This window comes from Thermobia domestica, chromosome 13, assembly GCF_964235325.1.
Source record: "Thermobia domestica chromosome 13, izTheDome1.hap1.1, whole genome shotgun sequence".
In the NCBI taxonomy this organism is placed as follows: Eukaryota; Metazoa; Arthropoda; class Insecta; order Zygentoma; family Lepismatidae; genus Thermobia; species Thermobia domestica.
Genome location: NC_137466.1, coordinates 163,688,561 through 163,712,291, shown reverse-complemented (window position 1 = coordinate 163,712,291; position 23,731 = coordinate 163,688,561). Strand labels below are relative to the sequence as shown.

The window sequence follows — 23,731 nt, the reverse complement described above, 5'->3', positions numbered from 1 at the left end:
TTTTGTACTGTTAGGCTTTTATAAACAAGTAATAGGGCTATATTTCTCAGCCCTTCTTATAATGAGGCCCTTGTTATCCAGCCCCGCTTATAATGGAGCCTCTGTTTTCCAGCCCTGCTTCTAATGGGCCATTGTTTCCATTTACGTATCCATTAGGGTCCATAAATTATCATATAACACATAGTCAAACCTAAAAAACGGCAACATTTTGTCGCTGAAAAAGAAAGCTTGACGTATAAAGGGCTCCTACAGCTTGGTGTATAAAGGGCCCCTTTCAATAGCTTAGGGCCCCATGAAACCTAAATGGAGGAAAGTACGCCGAATAGAAACCAAAAACTAAAAGAACTTCAACAATAAACGTTAAAAAAAACTTTGAAGATACTGATTAAGAAAAAAAATGGTGATTTTACAGTTACAATAAGTGAGTGCATATGACAGAGGATTAGGCCTATGTAGGATATTAAATTCCACTGTCGGAGAATTTTTTCACAATGTAAGAAATCAGCATTTTACATTTAAAAGTGCTCTATATGACTTTACGCGATATCAAGTATCATTTTACACTATCCTCATTTATACACTTACCCTCCGCCGCTGACGCGCCTACTCCCTTCGGACGCACCCCCACGCGGGCCCTCCTGCTGCGCTACTGCCCTTATTCGGTTAGAGAGCATTCTCGCTTTCAGTGGGCATGTAGCACAAGTTTTTTTTTTTTTTTTTTTTTTTTTGCACAGTCGTTTTTATGGTATACGTCCGGACGCGCACTCATATCCATAAAGGGAAACCTACGTAGAATGAATCTGCATCCATGAATGCAACTGGTAACGTAAGAAACAATTTCTAAGGCGCTACAAGTGAATTTCGTGATTAAATACTTTCATACAATAGGATAGCATATACCCACTTTTAGTGCACATCAGTTTGAACGTATATTGTTATCAATCTGTGCGCAATTATTTGGACATGTGCTATGATAATAAGAATGCAGATCGTCTTAGGGAATAATTTAGAACACGAAAAGTGACAGAAAATGCTTTTTAAAAAACGACTACTCGATTCGATTCTATGCCATATGATTTACAGGTGTACTGCATTGTACGTTGTATCTATGAGTTGGCCCGAGTTCCCCCGTTTTCTACCAACTTATTTCACCAATTTTCCATAATAATCCACTTTCCAAACTTAACTTAAGATTTCGTTTTAAAGGTTATTTGATAATCACCACCAGAAAGCCATGATACATTTAGTTCCTTCATTCTTCTTGAGCAGGCCAATAGATGTCATGCGAAGTTTTTTTCCCCAGAGCTATTGAGTTCGTAAGTAATCCTCCGAAGAAAAATGTTTTTAATATAAGAAAATAAATAGATATATAAAAAGAATATAAGATCCACCGATAAATAAATTTACATAATATAAATTCTAGACAGTCATGTGGAGAGTCTCGGAAATTGTAGCTAGAGAATACGCTGTTTACCTTCATTAAGAACAGGCGTCAATCTACTGTGTGTATTAAAAATGACTTGAACTGTAAATACACACATTGATTTATTAATTTATTTTATAAGCGTGGTATTGGTGTCATTTTGTAGTAAAATTCATCTAGTTTTGACTCACGTAGTACACTAGTTCAGAAACAAGCCACCTCAAGCGCTAGCGGCAGTTGCAGCAAAGATGGCTGCCTTTACTGGCCCCCGAGGTGCTAGCTGTTCAGTGTGTTTTGGTTTGAAGAATCAAAGTCTGCGACAACTGTGCGACGTAATTTTCGTACAAAAAAGTATGGTAAAGATCCAAAATGTCAAGTGCGGGACGCCCAGCTGTCGAGAAGAACGCCGGGTTGATTTTGTAGAACTACTCACAAAGCTTTGGTTCACTTGCTCTACAACGTCTTCAGACGTACGGGGATGGCCTGAATATATGTTTGTCTTACCAAACATTCACTTATGCCACTGACAAATAGTAGACCTACTGGGAGGATCTTTACCATACTTTGTACAAAAATTACTTGCACAGTTGTTGAGACTTGAATTCTTCAAAACATACAGCTAGCACGCTCAGGACCAGTAAAAGCAACCATCTTTGCTACAACTGGCGCTAGCGCCTGCGGTAGCTTGTTTCTGAACTAGTGTTCTATGTGAGCCGAAACTTCATATATTTTGGCACAAAATGACACCAAAACCATGTCTGTAAAATAAATGAGTAAATCAATATGAGTTTTCAAATTTGTAAAGTCATTTTTGATACACCCTGTATTTATACAATTATCAACAGTAAACATTTAAAAAAAATAATAATAATAAACTTCACGACCGAATACTGTAATTTTAGGACAAATCAGTTCCAATGAAAGTTCTTTATTTCATCCTACCTGAGATTCTAACTGATAATGTTTGATTGCTTGGACTAGTGAAAGACAACAATAGTAATGGTTGTTATGAGAAGTTAAAAAAAATCTCTAGACACCCAATAATTTCCAACTGGAAGCTCAGTGACGTCACAGATTGCTCCTCCTATTCTCAACAAACAACGAATAGCGAACAAGGATCAGAAAGCAAACCTACCATTGATAAAAACAGCGGTGACAGGTAAATAGAAACAACGATTGTTTTGCAGATATGTTATTTGTGGACTACAATGACTACTCGTACTCTGCCAACATTTATTTCACTCCCCTACCTCATTCCATCCTTAAATTTGCTCTACTTGTTTTCTCTGTCGTTTATCCGTAAGAGTGTGATTCTACGTCACACATCAGCCAGTTGGAAATGACCATGTGCACCGATTCGGAGGGGGGAGGGAGGAGTCCACCTTAAGTTTACTTGAGCTTATGTATTTATATTATAATTGTCATTGATATCTTGTTAGATGGTACCTGACAAACGTGAATGGGCACCCTCAAAAGCTATACAGAGATCGACGAAATTTGAAATGGCTGCTCTATATAATAGAATCTTTACTTTAAATGTCAAACATATAAGCAGAAATTAGCATCAGTAGTAGTGCTATAACTAACTGAAATGCTCGTTCTTCGCACGGGAATAATACGTTTATGAAGAATAATTGAGCCCTTTCCGCTTTAGGATATGCACGGAGGATGAATTTGGACTGAAACGGCATTGAGAATGTCACTATTCATCTCACAGACCTCAAATATTGATTGAACACTAATACCGGTTGTTTTCGATTGATTTTGCATGCCACTCCCTCACCCTTTCTCCTTTCTTGCAGAAAATGCGCTAAAAAAAACTTAACTTATGCCAGTGTCCACTAAATGTACCAAAACTCATAAAATCGGTCCAGCGGTCTAGAACAGTTATCGAACAAACATTAATACATTCATTTTTATGAAATAGGATGTCTTATGAAAATGAAAAACTGCAGGCCAAAAATATTACAGCCAATTTGAGATATGTGGCTAAATTAATACGCTTTACTACACAAGTCAGCTCAATTCAGCATAACAAAGGAACTACTTACATGCACGGCATTCTTCATGTGGCTAATAATTGTGGGCTTTTTGGCTCGCGAAGCGTCAGATTTCGACCGCGGTCTGAAGGCATCAAAGAGTGCTGGCTTCCTTGACGGAGACGAATGGAGAATGTCGTCTCCAGATTTGCGTCGTTGCCGAGAATCGTTGCTACTACTACTGGCTGATGAACTTCCATGTCCTCCTACGTGAAGGTGGCGGGTATGAGACGATATACTCCACGTTCCTGGAAAGAGAAAAAGAAAGTAGATCACGTTATAGCATCTATAAAATAATAATAATATCTAATAAATGTTGTCACAATTCTGCATAGAAAAATTGAATATTACTTAAAAGTTTTCTTAAGGATTTTACTTAAGATTAAGCAGTAGCGTATTTACGATTTTGTTTCAGGGGGGGCTTTGCAAACTTTATTCCTTTGTTTATTTATGTCCTGTATGTGAAAAATATACATGATTGAGTAGCAGCTTGTATCTAATGTTTGATTTCTTATAACACTTGTTCGTGGTTTTCTCGGGGTACTCCCGTTTCCTCCCACACTCTCATTCCACCAATTCTTCCATCATCATTCTCTTGCCTTAAGAATCCCTATCACTGCGAAATTAAAATACCGCTAATTTTACAGTAATTATGTGATAGCTTCAAATTGATAAAAGATAATTGAAAAGTGGAACAAGATCTCCCTGGACGATGTTATTTTGCATGAGGTACCGTTATCACGAGTCACCTAGTAGCTTTCCGTTTGCAGTTATTTAGAAACGCGAAAATAAATGCCGATTTTCTAAATGGCTGGAAATCGAAAGCAGATATATGAGTCGTAATAACGGTATCTCACGCAAAATGATATTGCCTAGGGAGATTTCGTTCCACTTTTTGGTTATATTTTATCTATTTGAAGATATCACATAATTACTGTAAAATTAGCGGTATTTTAATTTCGCAGTGATGAGGCCTCTTAATCATCCGTCTCCCTTAGCCTTAAGAGCATAATCGTGGGACGTTAAACTGAAAGATTTCATTTCATTTTTGATTTCTTCTAACAGTGAACATATAGCCCTAGCAGTGATGTATCATACATTTCCTGTAATCAGAAATACGAGGACATATAAGGATCAGTTGATCAACAAGCAAACAAATTGATCATCGAGGATACCAATACTAACAATAGATCGCAAATCAATAGCATAATAATGAAAAAATACTGGATGAAATTTCCATAACAGCTAACATACATACATACATACATACATACATAAAGCATTTCATTCCCATCCGGAGATGGGCGGGCCACAGAAGGTTACGCCTTCTCTCTGGCCAGAGTTCTCATTGATTGGAGATGCAACGAAAGATAGTTGGAAATCAGGAGATGTACGAGTTTATAGAAGTAAAAGATTCAGCCTTAATGGGATGTAGGATTGTTAATTAGGGTGGATAACAGCTAATTTATGAGTAATATAATTATACACTGATTATATAAACTTATTACAAGAGTCGATATAGGAATATAACTAAACATTTTTCGAACAAACAAAAAGATAATTTATCATTTAAGTAGTTAAGTTATACTTATTTTCCTTCTTTAGTCTTTGTTATGATAAATAATATTGTTTATTTTATTTAGTACTAGCAGCGTTCACCCCGCTTCGCTGCGGTCACCCCGGAACGCAATAAACTTTGTTACTTAGATAATTTTTACTTTTTCGCTTTCAAATTGCAGTAAATGTTAACATTATAGCGCCTGTCATTTATGTTAACCCGCCGAGTGACACGGTCATGCGGGTTGCATATAAATACGTTTATTTTTATACCTATGATGAACTAACAAAGGATTTGTACGTTATGGACACTTGAATGGTCAATTATCTCAAGACACTGGTAATTAAAAATTAAAGTGATATGATAAAAACCATCTAGGGTCCAAATCCTAATAACCCCCCAAAAATGAAAGAAATTGGTTCAGCCGTATTAGCGTGATGAGCTAACAAAGGATTTGTGCGTTCTCTTTTATATAATAGATTGAGACTAAAATTTATAATTTTTTACCAGTACATCTTCTGGTCGAAACTAGTATTACTCAGTTCGCAAGAGCCGTCAAGTTAAATATAGAATATTAACACTAGGTACTACGATTCCTATCAGATGACAGAAGAGAGCATATTAACAATATGTACAAGTAACGTATGAATCTGAACTTCCGAAAAGAAGAAGAAGAAGAAGAAGAAAAACAAGGAAGCTGCAGGAAGTTTACAAAATCATCCAAAACATTTGTTCTTACAACGAACTACAGTACGCCACTCAAATGAAGGAGAAAGCTGGGGTCATCTCAAACGCCTGTGCGTGTATGCCAACATCAAATACCTATGAGGTCCTTTCAAAAGCCACTGATGACATGGAAAAAGCTTCCACTACAAACACTGAACTTGGGAAGGATGAGAAAATAGATGATATGAAGACAACCTAACACGTGATCAAAACTTGGATATACACAGTGGCGTATTTAGGGGGCTTCTGGGCTTAAGCCCTCCGAAATCTTACTTACTATAGTAAAGTATATGAAATATCTTGCAGAATTTTCACATTTTCAGGCAAAGCCCCTCCTTCCGAAACAAAATCGTAAATACGCCACTGGATATACATATATGATTTATATACGACCCAGAGCTGTGAATTACAACAATTAATAGCTAAAGATTGCAGCAAAGAAGTTACTTTACTATTCATGAAAAGATACACAAAAATTAAGTGCAAGCTTCACGAAAATCACAAAGTCGTGCAAAACATTTGTTCTCACCACAAACTACAATATGTCACCGAAATCAAGAAGAAAACTGACAAGGAACCCCTTGAGTGCGAGGTCGCAAATGCAATCTCTAGTAAGGCTCATTTGAAAGTGTATTGCGAACAATGATGACAGGAAAAATATTAGCTGCTAATGAGTCACTATGTGCATCAAAGGGCGACAGAAAATACGTGTCCGGGAGGTGCAGAGATCAAGCCTCTATGGGATGTATGTATTATACTTCACCAAATGGACACCGTCGACATTCACGAAATGTTCAAAACAGACCATTAGCTTGCACCATGAACACCGAATGTAAAATGACGCACCACAATGATCACAAACGTTCGAACTATCAAGATCGAAGGCGAAGTCCTTGGAAGTTACAAACCGTTCAGAACGTTCAGCTAGGTATCCGCTCTTAAAGAATGCATATAGAATCATATTAGTATAACGGGGAGATGAGAGCTGATGGAATGTGATGGCACCAGTTATACCAACATGATTCTATACGCATTCTTTAAGAGTGGATACCTAGCTGAACGTCCTGAACGGTTTGTAACTCCCAGGACTTCGCCTTCGATCTTGATGGTTCGAACGTTTGTGATGCGTCATTTTACATCCGGTGTTCATGGTGCAAGCTAATGGTTTGTTTTGATCATTTCGTGAATGTTAACGATGTCCATTTGGTGAAGTGTAATACATACATCGCATAGAAACGTGATCTCTGCACCTCCCGGACACGTATTTTCTGTCGTCCTCCTGACGTACTCGGTGAATCATTAGCAGATAATATTTTTCCAGTCATCATTGTTCACACTATACTTTCAAATGAGCCTTACTAGAGACTGCACTTGCGACCGTGCACTCAAGGGTTCCTTGTGAGGCCATTAAAGCAGCTATTTGCAGCTTCCAACTGATATCAGCATTAAATACACCACAAAGTACCTCAATCATCTTAAGGAGAAGGATCAACTATTACCCTCCGTTTCATACATGCGAGCTAAGAATCGTGAAGGCGGAAAAGGGAAAGTCTCCATCCCAGTATTCTTGATTACATTGAAGAAGACTCAACAAGGCACCAGAATCGTCAAAGAAGGTTTACAGTATTGCTACACATGAAAGTTCGCACAGAACCACTACAAAGAACCATTACTTGCAATGCTTCAAATGCCAAAGATTTGAGCATTCGCAAGCAACTTGCCAAGCTGTGCCTTTGTGCGTTAAGTACGCCGACTCTCATTGGACGTACAAATGCAAAAAGAAGACCAGAGACACACCAGCGAAATGTGTCAACTGTAAATGTGATCATCCTGCTAATTATTCCGGATGTCCGCGAATACAACAAATTCTACAAGCAGAAAAGGAAAACATCACCAGCAAGCACAATCTCACATTCAGCATCTCTTCGAAACATCACTGCTACAAGACCTGAGCCTACGATAAAACACATTATCGCAGCTTCAACAACGAAGACGTCTCCTGATTATAACTCATCCTCTGAAGACATCATCCAAACTATTAAAGAATTTCTTCAACTTCTGAAGGATTTAAACCTGACCAAAATAGTAGACACGCTATGCACCAACATGCCAAAGCTGAAAACCGCCCCAGGTCTGCTCAGCAAATTCACCATCCTCACTGGTTTCTTCTCTGAACTATTACCATATAGTCAAGAAACGTTTCAGCACTTCATTGCTTGGTATAAGATGCATTTTTCTTGTTTTATTTTGTATTGTTCCGTATTTTTGTATTTTGTAATTTTATATTGTACCCAGGCAAACAAATCAATCAATAAATAAATCCTGTAATCTATCTCTAAATGAAACTGTACAAATACATGAATACTCATGGCCCAAGAGAAGGCGTTATTTTCTGCGGAACTCCTATCTTTAGATGGAAATGAAACTGCACTTAAAGAAAAAGCAATGATAAAATTAATTATAATAAGTATGCATAACTTAAACACAATTACATATGTTTATGAGTTTGATGTCCGATTTTGTGTAAGCTTTTGTGTAGTTGCTTTTTTTCTTCAGTGCTCTTCAATAAATTTCTTGAGAAGTTACTCTTCTCGTGGGATATTAAGATTTGGATATGCATCACTGGCACTGCCTTATCTCATGAAGGCTTTACTTTCAAGATCTGACTCATATAATTCATTTACATTTTTACTCATTGTTTGGGTAAACTGTTATTAACCAATTAAGGCTATTCTTAGTAATAAATTAGACAAATGTATGGACGATGAACGGACCTATTAGCAGTATATTCATGCAAGTTTTCCCGTATTTTTTATTTATTAGTATCAAGCTGTGGAACATAAAATTATGAGATTTGTACGTCCGTCCGTCGGTTACTCCACACGATAAACCTTGAACGAAAGCAAATATTTGAATTATGTTTTTGTTGTGATAGGTAGTTAACGGTGATTTCAGTGGTGGATATTCATATCCCATTCATTCATAAATGCACGTTTCGCATAATCACAAATTCCAACAACTGTATGCAACCTTCAAAACACCTATGTATTACAGGTTGCATAAACATCTAAACTAGGTTATTACTTTCGCTTTATGCTGTTTAATGTGTTTAGCAGAGTGTAACTTTCCTATGTCTCGTTAAGAGACTTCAGATTAAGGAATTCTGGACATCTATTCACTTACAACAATGTGGCATCTTGGAAAGAATCTCAATGTTTTATTAAGTTTAAGTGACAGTGTTATAGATCTATTATTCTATTGCTTCAGTGATATTTCGTTATCTCATGTTATTCTATTACACACTTTTTTTATATGTGGATTTATACTATCATCAGAATTATTGCTAAAAATGTTTATTTTCTCGAGAATAACATATTAATCTGACCTTCAGCTGTTAAAGGATTACTAGAAGTTTTCACATCCACATCCTCCCTTGGTTTAAAAGTGAATTTTTAAATTATGCAGAGCGTTCATTCTAATATTTTATCTTTGTTCCTTTCATTTTTGTATGGTTTAACACTCGGAACGCCAATATTATTTCCATTCCACGAAACGTCAATATCTGGTCATTCCTGACCCAGTGTTTCTTTCTTAACTTCAAGACGTTGTTTTCTAGAACACGTAATCATCAGATATCTATTTTCACATTAATAATATCGGGTAAAACGCGGCTTAAGAATACAATTCTACCTTTAATTGTGAAAATGTTCGATAATGTTTTAAATGTCACAAGTACACAAATAAAGTAACTTAAGTTTATATAAATCATTAATATTAGCCAATAAATCGACTGATTTGCAAGTTTCTAAAAGTTAGAAAATACCCATACCATCAAGGCCAGATTTTGGTAAATGGATTAAACTCTCTCTCTGCTTCCATAGCGTTCTGTACAATATTGTCCGTGTACAATACATCGTTATAGTTTACGTCACATTGATAATATTTTAATTTCCAAAATAACTTGTTCATGTGCAAAACGCTATCTTTTCACAGACGATCTCTAGATAGATGCGTGAAAGAAACATGGGATTTCAACTTATGCGGAATAATTAATATACAAAAATTAGTATATTACGGAAATCAATATTCAAAGGAATACTCATTGTTATTTGAAGGATTTATTCTGACAGTTGTCATCTGTGCATTTTGGAACGGTTCAGATATAAAACAAATGAGTATCGTTTCACAAGATTTCCAAACTATGCGAACTCGAATACTCAAACTTGAAGTAGTGCATGTATAAGTACTGATTACAATACAGTAATAAGATCAAAGATAGAACTTGTTCCTCGGACTCTGAACTCTTATTACAACAGTATCTTACATATTCTCATAAATGCTACACTTAGTCTTGTAAAGAACGACGTATTCGCAAGATACGCTAGGATGAGGCATTAGAAACATGCAAATGAAAAGAGAATGCTAGGATTATCCTCATCCACCGAGTACCGTGCCGTGGGAGTAGGCGAACGGGGGATGGCCCCGGGCGCCAAAGTAAAGGGGCGCAAAATTCAGGATAAAAAAGGAAAGAGAGGAAAAATTACTTGGAATATATGTATGGGGGCGCCGTCGTATACTCTCGCCCCGGGCGCTGATTTTCCACGGCATGGCACTGCATCCACCCTTCTCCTAAAACGCAATTAGCATATATTCCATTGACAAATTTGAAGTACTATATATTACAAACGCAACTCAAAAATGTAGTGTTAGAATTATTAAAAATTATTATATAATGAAAGAGGATGAAATACACAAAAATAAACGACAAGTCATGAAAAGGAAATAGATTTATGGCCATAATATTACGTATACGTTTTTATTTTAAACATTATTTACCAAAGTGAGAGATGGTCGTTAGAAGTTCGTACATTAGTTAATCCTACGTTTATTAATGGAAGAAATTACGAACTTCGATAGTTATATAATTCAACTATTAAGCCTCATCATCATTAAGTATGTGGATACTCGTTACAGGTTATTTGTCGCATCTGAGAGGTTTCCACGAACTGTGATCTTCATATATCTTTTTCATCTAAACTAGTAGTTGTAAGTTTTAATACTGTCCATTTTTCGATTTTCGTTTACCTACTGCCTTTCCTTTCACGACAATTTCTACCATGACTTTTTTTTAAGAATTAAATTTCTTTACAAACAAAGTGGTAACTAGAATTTCTTTTCTTTGTAACTACATCAAAATATTAATTCTTTTCATCTCTCCCATTCCTACACTTTCTCATAGGTTTTACATTTGATCCAGCTAATTCTATCCATTTTTCTTCACATCCACGAATTTCCAAAGTCTAGCCGGTTTTCGCTTTATTCTTTCTTTTTCCTGCAGTTACTACACATGTTTATATTGTAATATCCCACTGCGTAGTGTATACAAACAATTATTTTACCTTGTGTTTACAAACACCACCTCATGGGTTTACATCAGGATACTACGCACCACGTGAATTTACTACAACCAGAAAACGACGTATCTCTGGCTCTTCCTACGAAGCACATGATGACATCAGAACAGCAGCGCCACCGCCGCCAGGATGCCTATATAATGGGACGCAGCCGGCAGTTCTTTACCAGTTCTCTGGTGTCCCTCCTACTGCTTGTCTTGGAGCATTAGAAGTAACCTACCCCTAAAGCCACATGATTCTTGGTTATTCCTTTTCTCCTGCCTTAGCCTGTTATGGAGCTCTGTTGGGAATCCCACCTCACTTGCTTAGCCTGCTTCGGGGCTCTGTGACTACTAACCCACTCACTGCTTGCTACGGAGCATTGAGGATTCCTTCGCCATTCTGCTTAGCCTGCCAAGGGACTTTGTACAGATCCTGTCCTCGGCCTCATGGTCAAGGACTACCCAATTTCTAAACCAATAAATTAGAGGAGAATAACTTTATAGTATTTCTGTAAATATTGTTACATAATGAGTTTTATAATAAAATCCGGTAGTAGAAGTCGATTCCGGACACTCATTTTACTTACTTTGCTTTACCTATAAACTTATATGGGCCAGAGCTTTACAATATTCTCTATAGTGGACCTTAACATACTTGATGATGATTTTTTACTCAGCGACAAACAAAATACTTTTTATTCTCCCTAAAGCCTTCTTCCCTTTTATCTTTACTACTTCCCGTCCAAATTTTTATTAACAATGTTATCTGAATACCTAAAATTGGTCACCTCTTCTACCTTCTTCCCTCCAACTTTTGCAGTCGTTACAGTTTCTTTTTGTTCCAAATATTATTGCTTTTGAGTTTTAACATTAATCTTAATCTCGTATTCTTCAAAGCTTTTCCTCCAATTTTCAAATATTTTAACTTTCTATTTAGATTACACAATAAGATGTAACAAACTATCTTATTGAATCATTTTCTTTAGTCAATATCTTCATTATTTCCTCTAAATATAAACTGAATCAACTTAGTGCGAGACATCTCTTCAAAATTCACTTCCTTGTATCATTCTCATATTTATTATTTCACATAGCTAGAAGTTCTTCTTGAATCTTCGATCCTTAATTTCGTCCCAACTTGCTTAGTATTTTCGCCAAAATTTCGCGGTCAACCAACTATTTTTTTTAAATACAAACACTAACACAAGTCCTTTTCTTTCTCTAAAGGCCTTTCACAAAATATTCGCAGTATCTTAATGTATCTATAGGTCTTTTTTAAAATTCTAAACCTAAACAATTTCTCCTAAATTTTCTTATGTTTATCGTAATACACGCAAAATCCGAAATAAGATTCTTTGCTGTTTGCAATACGTATAAAACAAATAAATTTTGTAGTCCTAACATCTTTTTGCATTAGATAAGCTATAGTCAAGAAATACTTTGGCCACTTTCCCATTTCGTTGTATCTCATTAGAAAGTCGGATTCCTAAATTGGTATATTATCTAGACTAGTTGACTTTCTATTCTTTATCTTGCTAAGAGCTTTCTCGAATTTCTTTTAGTATCATAAATCTTTTGTGGCAAATACTTTCTTACTTTGCTTCGCTCTTCAATACTTCAATTCTTATTTTCATACAATTCTTCAATATATTCTTTCTAACTACTTATGAAAAAAAAAATAATTTTGCTCCTTTATAATTCTCAGTTTCTTGTGTCCTGGTTGGTTTTTCTAATTCCATCGATGTCATCTCAGCGTATATGCCTTTCCATTCCTAATATTTCTAGTTCCATTATGTAATTAGTCACATTTATATCTACAGTTCGCTTGTCCGCTTTTCTTCGTTGTTTAACTTCTTATACACTTTTCCTTATTCCGTACAATTTTGTTTGCACATCGAAACCTGTCTCATACCACTGTGCATAGGAACATCGAATGTGCGATTGCTGTTACAGTGTGGAAAATTGGAAAACCTGAAGAAAGAAATCGAACGCATGAATATAGATATCTTGGGAATAAGCTAAGTTAGACGGCCTGATGGAGGAGACATGTGGATCGGGGACTTCAGATTGATTTACACAGGAGCTGTAAACGGTGCAGTAGGAGTCGGTTTTGTCTTGAATAAGAAGATAGGACAGAAAGTTATAGGCGGTTGGAAATACAAATTATGAAAGGATAATAATGTTGAGGATAGCAACCGAACAGAATATATGATGATAATCCAAGTGTATATGCCTACATCAAGCTACACAGATGAGGAAGTAGAAGAAATCTGTGAGCAAATAGAAGAAGTATTGATGAAAGTTGAAGACCAGAACAATATAATAATCATGGGTGACTGGAACGCAGTAGTCGGCGAAGGCAAAGAAGAGAATGTAACTCGGAATTTCGGCCTAGGAGAAAGGAATGCGAGAGGTGCACGATTAATTGAGTTCTGCAAAAGCTATAATCTGACTGGAACGAACACACTCTTCAAACAACCACTAAGAAGAAGATACACATGGACAAGACCAGTAGACAAAGATATATATCAAACAGACTATATACTGGTCCGACAAGCATTTAGAAATCAAGTGAAGAGCTGTAAGATTTACCCAGGAGCAGACGTTAACTCAGACCATAATTTAGTATTGATGAAGAGCGAACTCCGACTAAAGAGGAAACGAGTGGTAGCACCAAACAAAAGATGGGACACAATGAAGCTAAGAAGAGATGAAATCATGAAAACGGAATTTGCAAATGCGGCAGACAAAGAGACGTCTATGGTAGGTTTAGCAGGTGATGACATCGACTCGAAATGGGAAGCCATGAAAGCAGGAATTACAAAAGCTGCCGACGAGCACATAGGAAGAGAAACGAGAACCCAATATAAACCCTGGATAACAGCAGAAATATTGGAAATGATGGAGCAAAGAAGGCAATTCAAGACAACAGTTCAACAAAGAAGAGGAATACGGAAGGTGCAGAAATAACATCAACAGAGAAGTAAAAGGCCAGAGAAAACTGGATAAACAATTTATGCAAAGAAACTGAGGAAAATATAGTCAAAGGCAATACAGAAACGGCATATAGAAAGGTTAGAAAACAGTTCGGTGATAAAAAGAAACGCATAGACAAGGACGGAACAACGCTAACAGAAGAGGAGCACATTACAAGAAGATGAAAGGAATACATTGAAGAGCTCTACAAAGGAGATAGAGTGAACGAAGAAGAGATAAAGAAGGAAGAAGACGTCGATGAAAATGAATTAGGATCATCAATTTTACAGTGCGAATTTGACAATGCTTTGGAGAAAAGCAACATGGTAAAGCCCCAGGAATAGATCAAATACCAACGACAGTGATTAAGAATCTCAGAAAAGCAACAAAGAAGAAACTATTTAATCTTATTAATGAAATGTACACCTTGTCTCAAAAAGGTTGAGCGCATTCTTTATTGGTGTTTTGAGGCAAAAATTTTCAAAGTCCAACTTCGGGTATCTTCGGGAAATAGTAAACCAGGTTCGAACCTCCAAGCCAGCCTTTGCAATCGAGAAAAAGTTTGCAGATGTGTTTTTCTTCTTTTAAATATAATAAGACTTGTTACCAAGTGTAGAAAAAAAGCAACATTGATTGAAATATTTAATGATACAATATTTCGAAACTTTGTATTAATGTCAGCAAAGTTTGTTTGTCATTTAGCTCTCCATACGTGATGGAACATTTAGATACGTAAACGAATCTTTCCATATGTAAAAGAATGCTCAAAGTTAAGACATAGACCATAATTATCGCCTAAGTACTAAAATAATAGTCAAAGTAGAACAAAACAGCGTTTCTAGTGGGTATGAATGTCATAATTTTCTTGAGAACCGTTATACATCGCTAAAAGTACCTTAGCAGATGTCTTTGTGTTAGCTCACTGGTAAGCTGTTGGATTTCAAATCATAAGGTTATGAGTTCGAATCCCTTCTGGATCAATGCTCTTTTAAAATTATATTTTCCGCAATGCATGAAAAATTATATAAAATAATGACATTAAATACATCAGTTGTATATATATATAACATAATCATTGCAGAATGTAGTAATTATTATGTTTAAAATATAAAATCTGAGATAATTTTCACAGTAGGTCGGTATTATATATGAGAATGTTAAATGCAAGTTAGGAAAATCGTTTAATAGCAATAAATAAATTATGTAGTGTATTTATTTGCAGCTATTTGTCATACAGATGTAACTTCTCAATATTCTCAATACAGCATGTCATTTACATTCGTGAAATACAGTATATTCCTACGAATATAGAAAGTGTGTAAACAGAGTGTCCAAAGTCGGATCCTGCTTCAAGACACATAACTTTTCCCGATCCCCTTAACGTCACGGGAAGAAACACAAATTCTCTTTAGAACGGAATATCGTTACTTAGAGTCTCATTCGAATACGTTGAATATGCTTTTGTATATTCATTTCTCTCTCTCTCTCTCTCTCTCTCTCTCTCTCTCTCTCTCTCGCTCTCTTTCTTTCGCTTTGTTTATGTGTTGCGGAATATCCCAAGTTGAATACAACATTTGCAAAGTATATGACCATCAGTGTAATGGAATACCGGAAATTGAAAGTCGTGTTTCTTCAGGTTGGATTTGCGTGTTCATGTTAGCTCACTGGTAGAGTACGGGCTTGTTAATGAGGTCGTGTTGAGTTCAAAGCCTGCAGAGAATTATCTTTTTTTTTTTTTTTGTTTGTTTGTTAGTAGAATTGCACAGAAATCGGATTCAAGGAGTGGTTTACTTCTAGAAATATTTTCAGAAGCGTTTAGGTACCCCTGAAAAGGACTGTTTTCGGGAGTTAAGGCGGGAACATTAATATTGTGTCCAATACTTATTTTATTTATTTAAATCCGCTGACTCCAACAGGAGAATCCCAATTACAGGAGTCTTACATAAAATATTACATCTATGTTATCAATTTAAAACAAACACTAGAATAAAAAAATCACCCTTCTGAATTTATTACACGCCCTATTCTTCTGGGCATGAAATCTATTAAATGGGTGACAAATTTATCTCCTTCCCCTACCTCCAGCTATGCTTCGGAAACAAGATGCCACAGGTCATCTTGGGTTCTGGTGGATCTGCCTCAGGCCAACTATCCCTTAGAGTACTCTTCACTTCTGCCCACATATTTTCCATGAGATTGAGGTCTGCTCCACGAGGCGGCCAGTCAATTAAATCAATCTCAGGCTGCCCTGCGAACCATTCCTGAACCACACGGGAAGTATGTATTGGCGACTGGTCTTGCTGGAACTGAATTACACCATCAGGCTGAAATACTCGTACAGATGGCACCATGATATTACTCATAATATCTAAGTACTGAGCACTGTCCAGGTGTCCTTCAATTCTGTGAAGCTGTTCTGCTCCGCGCCTGAAAATCCAACCCCAACATGAAATAGATACATGGCCACTGCGATTTCAAGCAGCAACACATCCAGGGTCATATCGGGTGCCTCTCGGGCGATACACAAAATGGCGTCCCTCATTTGATGATGTGAATATGGATTCATCTGAGAAAACTACGTTTTCCCAATTGCGACCCACATTCACCTGTGCAAACGCGAGACGGTAAATTTTGTGGTAGTCTGAGAGTTTTTCCTTTACGGCAGCAACACAGCCACGTAACCCGGCATAACGAATCCTTCGCAGAGCTGTATGCTTACTACCAGGAAAAAGAGAAGATTCCCTTAGCTGTCTAGACGTCCTTAGTGGGTCTAGCCGGGCTTCGTTTACTAATCTCGCTTTCTGCGGCTTCGGTTGACACATGCGGACAACCAGAAGATCGTAAATTACCAGTTTGACGTGTAGGACCATATTTCCGAATCCATCGCTTTCCTGTAGAGGCCGGGACACCTACTTGCCTGCTAGCTGCAGTTGCAGAATAGCCTTCCAACTCCCATAAAGTAATTACTGCTGTACGTCTATCCATAGTTACCAATGTTCTGAGCTGTGAGCAGGAAGCAATAGATAAAAGCTAATACCTGACGCGTGGTTGGTTAATTGCACGACACGCCTATTGTGGGGAACGACTTGGTCAGCGACTCGCGAAAGAAATCTGAAAATGGTGCGCCGTAATAATAATATTAAGAACAGTTTTTATAAAAGAGTATTAATACATACGAAAAGCTGTTTAAAGAATGAATTGTTATACTGACTTTACACGTATAAAAACATATACCATATACCAAACAGATTGAGCGATATGATGATAGCTGTATTGAGACGAACACTTTCGAAGTCCAACTTCGGGTATCTTCTGAAAACAGTAAACTAAAGCTGCTGGTTCGAACCTCCAAGCCAACCTTAGCAATCGGGATAAAATGTACAGATATGTTTTTCCTTCTGTTAAATATAATAAGACATGTTGAAATGGTATTAAGTGTAGAAAAAAAGTAAAGTTGATTGAAATAGTTAATGATACAATATTTCGAAACTATATATTCACACTCTCGTTTCGTCATTGTGATTTCCATACGAAAAAAATAATTTACGTATGAGCGCAGTTATATTTCAGAAGCAGCTTCCGAAAAGCGGTCATGTTAGCTCAGTGGTACACCCCCGAGCGTTTAAATCGTGAGTTCGATACCCGTTCAGGTGAGATTCTTTTATGATATTCTACTTTCCTCAATGCATGAAAATTATGTAAAATAGTTACATTACAATTCATCAGTTGTATATATCAGTTGAATATATATATCCATATCATTTCACGACATAAGCAATTCTTATCTTTAAAATATAACATTTGAGATATTGACAGAACGTCGGTATGTTATATGTGAATATTAAATACAAATTAAGAAAATCGTGTAATAGCAATAAATAAGTTATGTAATGTATTTATTTGCAGCTATTTTCATACGCAGGTAACTTCTCAATATTCGCATTACAGCATTTAGGTAGAGCATATCGAAAATCGGATCGTGGTTCAAGACAAAAAACTAGCTAGCCCCAAACTGTCACGTAAGAAATTCACGAATCGCAAAAGTAAAGTGAAGAGATTGAGAGCGGTAATACCTTAATCGCTTTCTCTCAACTCTCTCTTATCTGCATTTATACATATAAAAGTGTATGTATGTATGTTCCAACATAACTCATGTATGCCTAGAGCAGGGTTTCTCAACCTGGGAGTCGTGGCCTCTAGGGGGTCGCGAAGATAAGCGGAAGAGATAAATATAGTTAGAATCTAATACCGGAAATTATTTTGAATTTTGTTCTGATAGGCATACTTTTATTTTTTATACATACTGTACAGAACAATAAAAAATAAGTCTACTGAACATTATCAAAGGGTGCAGAGTTGTTTAAAAATGAATTTAAATGAAAGACGTATGATATGATACTAATGAGAACTGTATATAGAAATACTAGAAAAATACACATGGAACAAAACCTGCACATTGAAATACAATTAAAATTGAAACCTAATGAGATACCTAAGCATGGTGTAATTTCACTAGTGCAGCAATGCCCGGTTCAATCTTCGTGACGAACATTATGAAGCCATTTTCAACTGATAAGCGATTTCTTGTCTTTGTTTTAATGTTTACCATGAAAAAAAAAACTTTCGCACAAGTACGATGTAGCAAATGGAATTATTACTTTTAAAGCAGCAGATACCAGACTAGGATATTCTTCTCTCCTCATCAGGCAGAACTTGTCCAAGTCTTTGTTACAGAAAACCAGTTGCAAAGACTTGTAGCATGATCATTCTATTATTTGGTTAAGAAGTTGTGGGCTTAGATCAGATACGTTAATGGCCTCTTCAAAGAAGGAGTTTAACATCCATCTTGAACCAGCACCTTCGTTGTTGGGAATATAGATAGTACAGTTACTGTATCCACTGTCAATGCCGGGCGCCGAAAAAAAGGGGGCACAAATTTCGTAGGAAGTGTGTTATTCATGTTAGGAAAGTAGGGATGCACGCGAGACAAGACGAGACGAGAAATGGAAAAGTCTCGTCTCGCAACCTCAAGCGTTGGTCTCGTCTCGCGTAAGGTCTCGTCTCGCAAATGTGAAGTCTCGTCTCGCGTCTCGCATAAAATTTTGAGTCTCGTCTCGCGTCTCGCGCGAGACTTTCTTGCATGGTCTCGCATATATTCTAGGTCAATATTTTGCAATGTGTTATTCTATGGCTGTTAATGAATGATGATGTGATATTCTGTCCGAAGGCAGGTATTTGACCTAAAAGTTCCTTGGCAAGGTGAATGGTGGTTTGCCATTGCTTTCCATGGGATGAATGTTCATAACATCCTAAGGAGACGGAACCTAGAGTTCAATATGGTATCCGAACTTGTGTCCCCTCCGCTCCGAATTAAAAGAAAAGTTGTGCTGGAATTTGATCGCTGGACCATTAATTTTCGTCAAATTAATAGCATAATTTACAGCAAAACCAGCATAAATTGTTGCTGGATCCAACATTGTTTTCCAGCTTAGAGGTCTCCAGCAATTATTGCATCTTCTAAAATATCGTCGCCACTATCAACATTTACACGTTTTGGTCGTTTCCTTGAAGGGTGATTTTCCAGTATAAAGATGTTTTTATACCACCAAAAGCGCTTGTACACAACAAAAGAACTCCTCACAACACAATACGACCCACTTCTTTTGGTTCGTTTGGGCTTGTAGCAATGTTGGATTATCGCATTTTATCAACTTTCGCTTTCAACTTATACTGCCAGATCTAGAAAATAAAATTACTGACAGATATAGGGCCATTCCTACCATCTCCCACGAAACCTATAGGGACATCCTGCCAAACCAGTATTTGAATTAAACTTCCGAACTAGAGGGGGATGTTTTTGATAAATATATAGAAAGAAAATACTTATTCCATGTAAAAATATCATGTTATTTCTGCGAGCCGGGCCGGGGATAAACTTTGACGAGAGTGGATTTCCCCGCCATCCCCCAACATTAATCGCTAGTAGTAATGTGAAAAAGACAGAAACAACAGAAATATCATATTTCGCAGCAATAGGGAGTCTTATTCGCTTTTCAGACCAAAAATAGAAGTTCATGTATTCGTGCGCGCCCGCGTGTATATGTTTGTATCGCAAAATAAAGTCCTAAATCGATGCTGTAATAAATTTCCAATTTACAAAGCTTTTCTTTTTTAGAAACTAAAGAAGGCTTTAATTCTGAAAATTAACCTTGATTAATAATAAATCTCATAAAATGTCTATTGCCCCAATCACTTTTTTGTTCCTGGAGGCATTAACGCTCAACTTAGAAAACTCAATAAATGTAAAATTACTAAATATACAATTAAATGTAATTCATAAATGTTGCGAGACTTCTCGTGCGAGACTTAACCGAGTCTCGTCTAGCGTCTCGTCTCGCATGGTGTAGTCTCGTCTCGCGTCTCGCATAAAATTTTCACTCTCGTCTCGTGTCTCGTATCGCAAATGCGAGACGAGACGAGACTTCTCGCGTCTCGCGTGCATCCCTATAGGAAAGTGCATGTGCACATGCATAAAATAGAAGGAAAAACGTAATAAAATGTGCTCAAAATCAAGAAAAGGCAGAGTTTACTTTTGAAAATTTTATTGAGCTTCGTGCCAACCATGGTGGCGCTTCGCAGCTAGTCTGTCGACCTCACTCATATGTGTGGAGACATTGTCGTATACTCTCGCCCCGAGCGCTGATTTTCCATGCCACGGCACTGTTCACTATAAACAAGAAATGGATTCTACTATTATAGAAATAGGTATGTTAAAAATCCCACACAAGCTTATTATAAAACACAAATTATAAAAGGGTCGCTGGCAAGAGGATGTGATAAAAGGGGATCGTGATAGGAATTAGATTGAGAACCACTGGCCTAGAGTAATTTTAACCAAATTTCTTATAGTCTGAAAAAGAGTGCTGTCGGGTTACCTATGGTGAATGGGAGGGGGATACATATAAAAGATTGCTAGAAAATGATCGGTATTAGTGTCGAATTCATAGTTTTCGGGGTCGCTTAGATAAATAGTGTGACTTTCGATTTCGCTTAACTCCGATTAAGCTCTCATTAGTAGGGATGGGCACGAGCGACTTTTCTTTGAAACTCGACTCGACTCGAAACAGACATCTTTGAGGTCTACTCTAGGACTCGGCGCGAAAAATATCCCCCAACTCGACTCGGATTAGAGTCGAGTCAAACTAAAACGAGCCAAATCCTGTGTGTAGTCCTACCTAGACAATATAATTATTCTATTATCAATTATACTACTATTACTACTACTACTACTAATAATAATAATAATAATAATAATAATAATAATAATAATAATATTACAACACCGTGTATAAACATGAACGATAGATGGTTAGTAAAGGAATACTAAAAGCTAGTTGACTGCCGACGTCGGTAGTCATGACGTCTACAAGGCAAAGGCATCGTTCATTACCCTATGCTGTAAGCGTCGGTGGACTACAGATGGTCAACTATTGACCTCTCGCCAAAAATTGGTGGCCCCGCAGCGACAATCCGCGGTGGCCCCAGTTCCATTTTGAAAACTTTACTACCAGCGGCAGAGACGCGATGAAACGACAACGAACCACAAAATTACTCTCCCAAAATATGTTAAAATGCCTATATGTGTGATTTGTTTATATTTAGGTGAGTCAAAAAAACACAAAACAAATACCCCGGGGTGGACGCGAACTATCAATATTACGATTACTAGGCACGTGTTCTTCTGATTTCCCTACGGAAACGATCATAAAAAGCTTGCTTGTTGATGGATAAATCATTGACGTCTTAATTTAGCCAATCAGACAAACCCCTACATCTCGAGTTCTAGGAGGTGATACCGTGAACCGTTTCAGATTTATTGCTTTCTGGTGGGGTACTATCTATGTGCAAAATTTGAGCATAATAGCCGACATGCATCTTCGGTGCCTCTTATCTTTAGTACAATTTTAACCAGAGATGGTGTGGGTCAATGAAAATTTGATTCACGACCCACCATGATCCAGTATCACCCACCACCCAAATGACCCATTGGCCCACTCTGACCCATCATCCATCGTGATCTGCTCTGACCCACCACCAACTATGAACCACTCTGAACTATTGCGACCAACTCCGACCCATCGACATCAACTCTGACCCATGATCCACGTCCTCTTCTCCGTTGACTAAAGAGGCTACACTTGTAATAAAACAAGACTGTGAAATTATCACTTACCGGAGTTTGAATTTCTACCGTCAATGGCTCAAGCACCTCTCTGTTACTATGCTGGTGGATCTGACCTTTACGATATATAATGGCAAAGTGTTCCTCAACTTCCGAATTAAAATGAATTTATATTTATCATATATAATTATTTCTTTGTTGCCTTACAGACACATTTCAGTAGAAAATAGGATGAAATTTGAAAGTCTCAAATCAAGGAAAAGTAGACCAACGTAAAAAAAGATAGAAAAACTAATTTTCTATATCATTAAGCACCTGGAGTGCCACTCTTTATCTAATCCACCTCGAAAATTATGGATTCGACACTAATGTCGGTCTTTATATATATATATATATATATATAATTTTGATGTCAGCCCCTTTCATTTCTCCTAGGAGAGCAAACGGATACTGCCACCGTTAGGACTAAATTTGGTCTTAAATGACATTAAAATTTCTACCAATTAATTTAGCGACCAGTGTTGCATTTAAAAGCTCGGCGCCTCTACGCACTTTTGCTCTCGGCGCCCCAATAACTACATATTTCTCCGCCCCTTCATCCCTAACTTAAAAATAAAACTTAATTCGAATATGCTTAATTAGTGAATTTATTACATTTAAATACCACTCACTACATGCTACAGCTAGAACTACGTAACAAAAAATAACAAATGTGAAACGTGTTCTGAATTATTTTTAGATTTCTTACGCTATTATTATACATATTAGAACAGTAAAAGAGGATTGTTCATGAAATAGTATATTTGCTCTTGATTTTTAACTTTTTCATACGGAAAAAAATAAAATATTATTCAAGTTTTAAACTTTGCACTCTGCAAATATATTGCCCTCTAGGCAATGGGACTAATGTGAAATGTGGACTAATGTGGACTAATGGGAAATGCGGCACTGTTAGCGGCGCTGAAAATTTACGATTCGATTCTTATATCGATTGATTTCGATATTTTTATGTCGCTACGTAACCACCCTGGATGCTAATGGGAACTTAATTGGACTTGAATTGAAAGTAGAACTATTCACCTAAGCGACCACGAAGCTATGGATTCGATACTAATATCGACCAGTTTCTAGCATTTTTGATATGTATCCCGACAGTACTCTTTTCCAGACTGTAAGAAATATAGTTATAATTGCGCTAGATATATCAGAATTATGTTGAAACACACACATACATCCACTTTTATATTCTGTAGAAATAGAGAGTGAGCGAGCGAGCGAGAGAGAGCGACTAAAGGCATCACCACTTCCACATTGCAAAAGCATATATCAGGAATTGAATTGAAAATCTATGTAAAGACTTTCTGTTGTGGCGTGCTTCATAAGGACAATTCCAGTCTGCTCACGTGACCTTTGGGGTTCATGAATTTCTTGC

At 37.0% G+C, this 23,731-nt stretch overlaps 1 protein-coding gene across 2 annotated transcripts in view; it reads right to left on the bottom strand.

Moving 5' to 3' along the window:
- The window catches only part of SNF4Agamma (SNF4/AMP-activated protein kinase gamma subunit), a 924,355-nt gene that overhangs the window by 451,299 nt on the left and 449,325 nt on the right, over positions 1-23,731 (bottom strand). For both annotated transcript variants that reach the window (XM_081736798.1, XM_081736797.1), the window contains one exon: positions 3,475-3,710. In XM_081736798.1, coding sequence (XP_081592924.1) covers positions 3,475-3,710 — 236 coding nt within the window. The remainder of the gene's footprint in view (positions 1-3,474; positions 3,711-23,731) is intronic.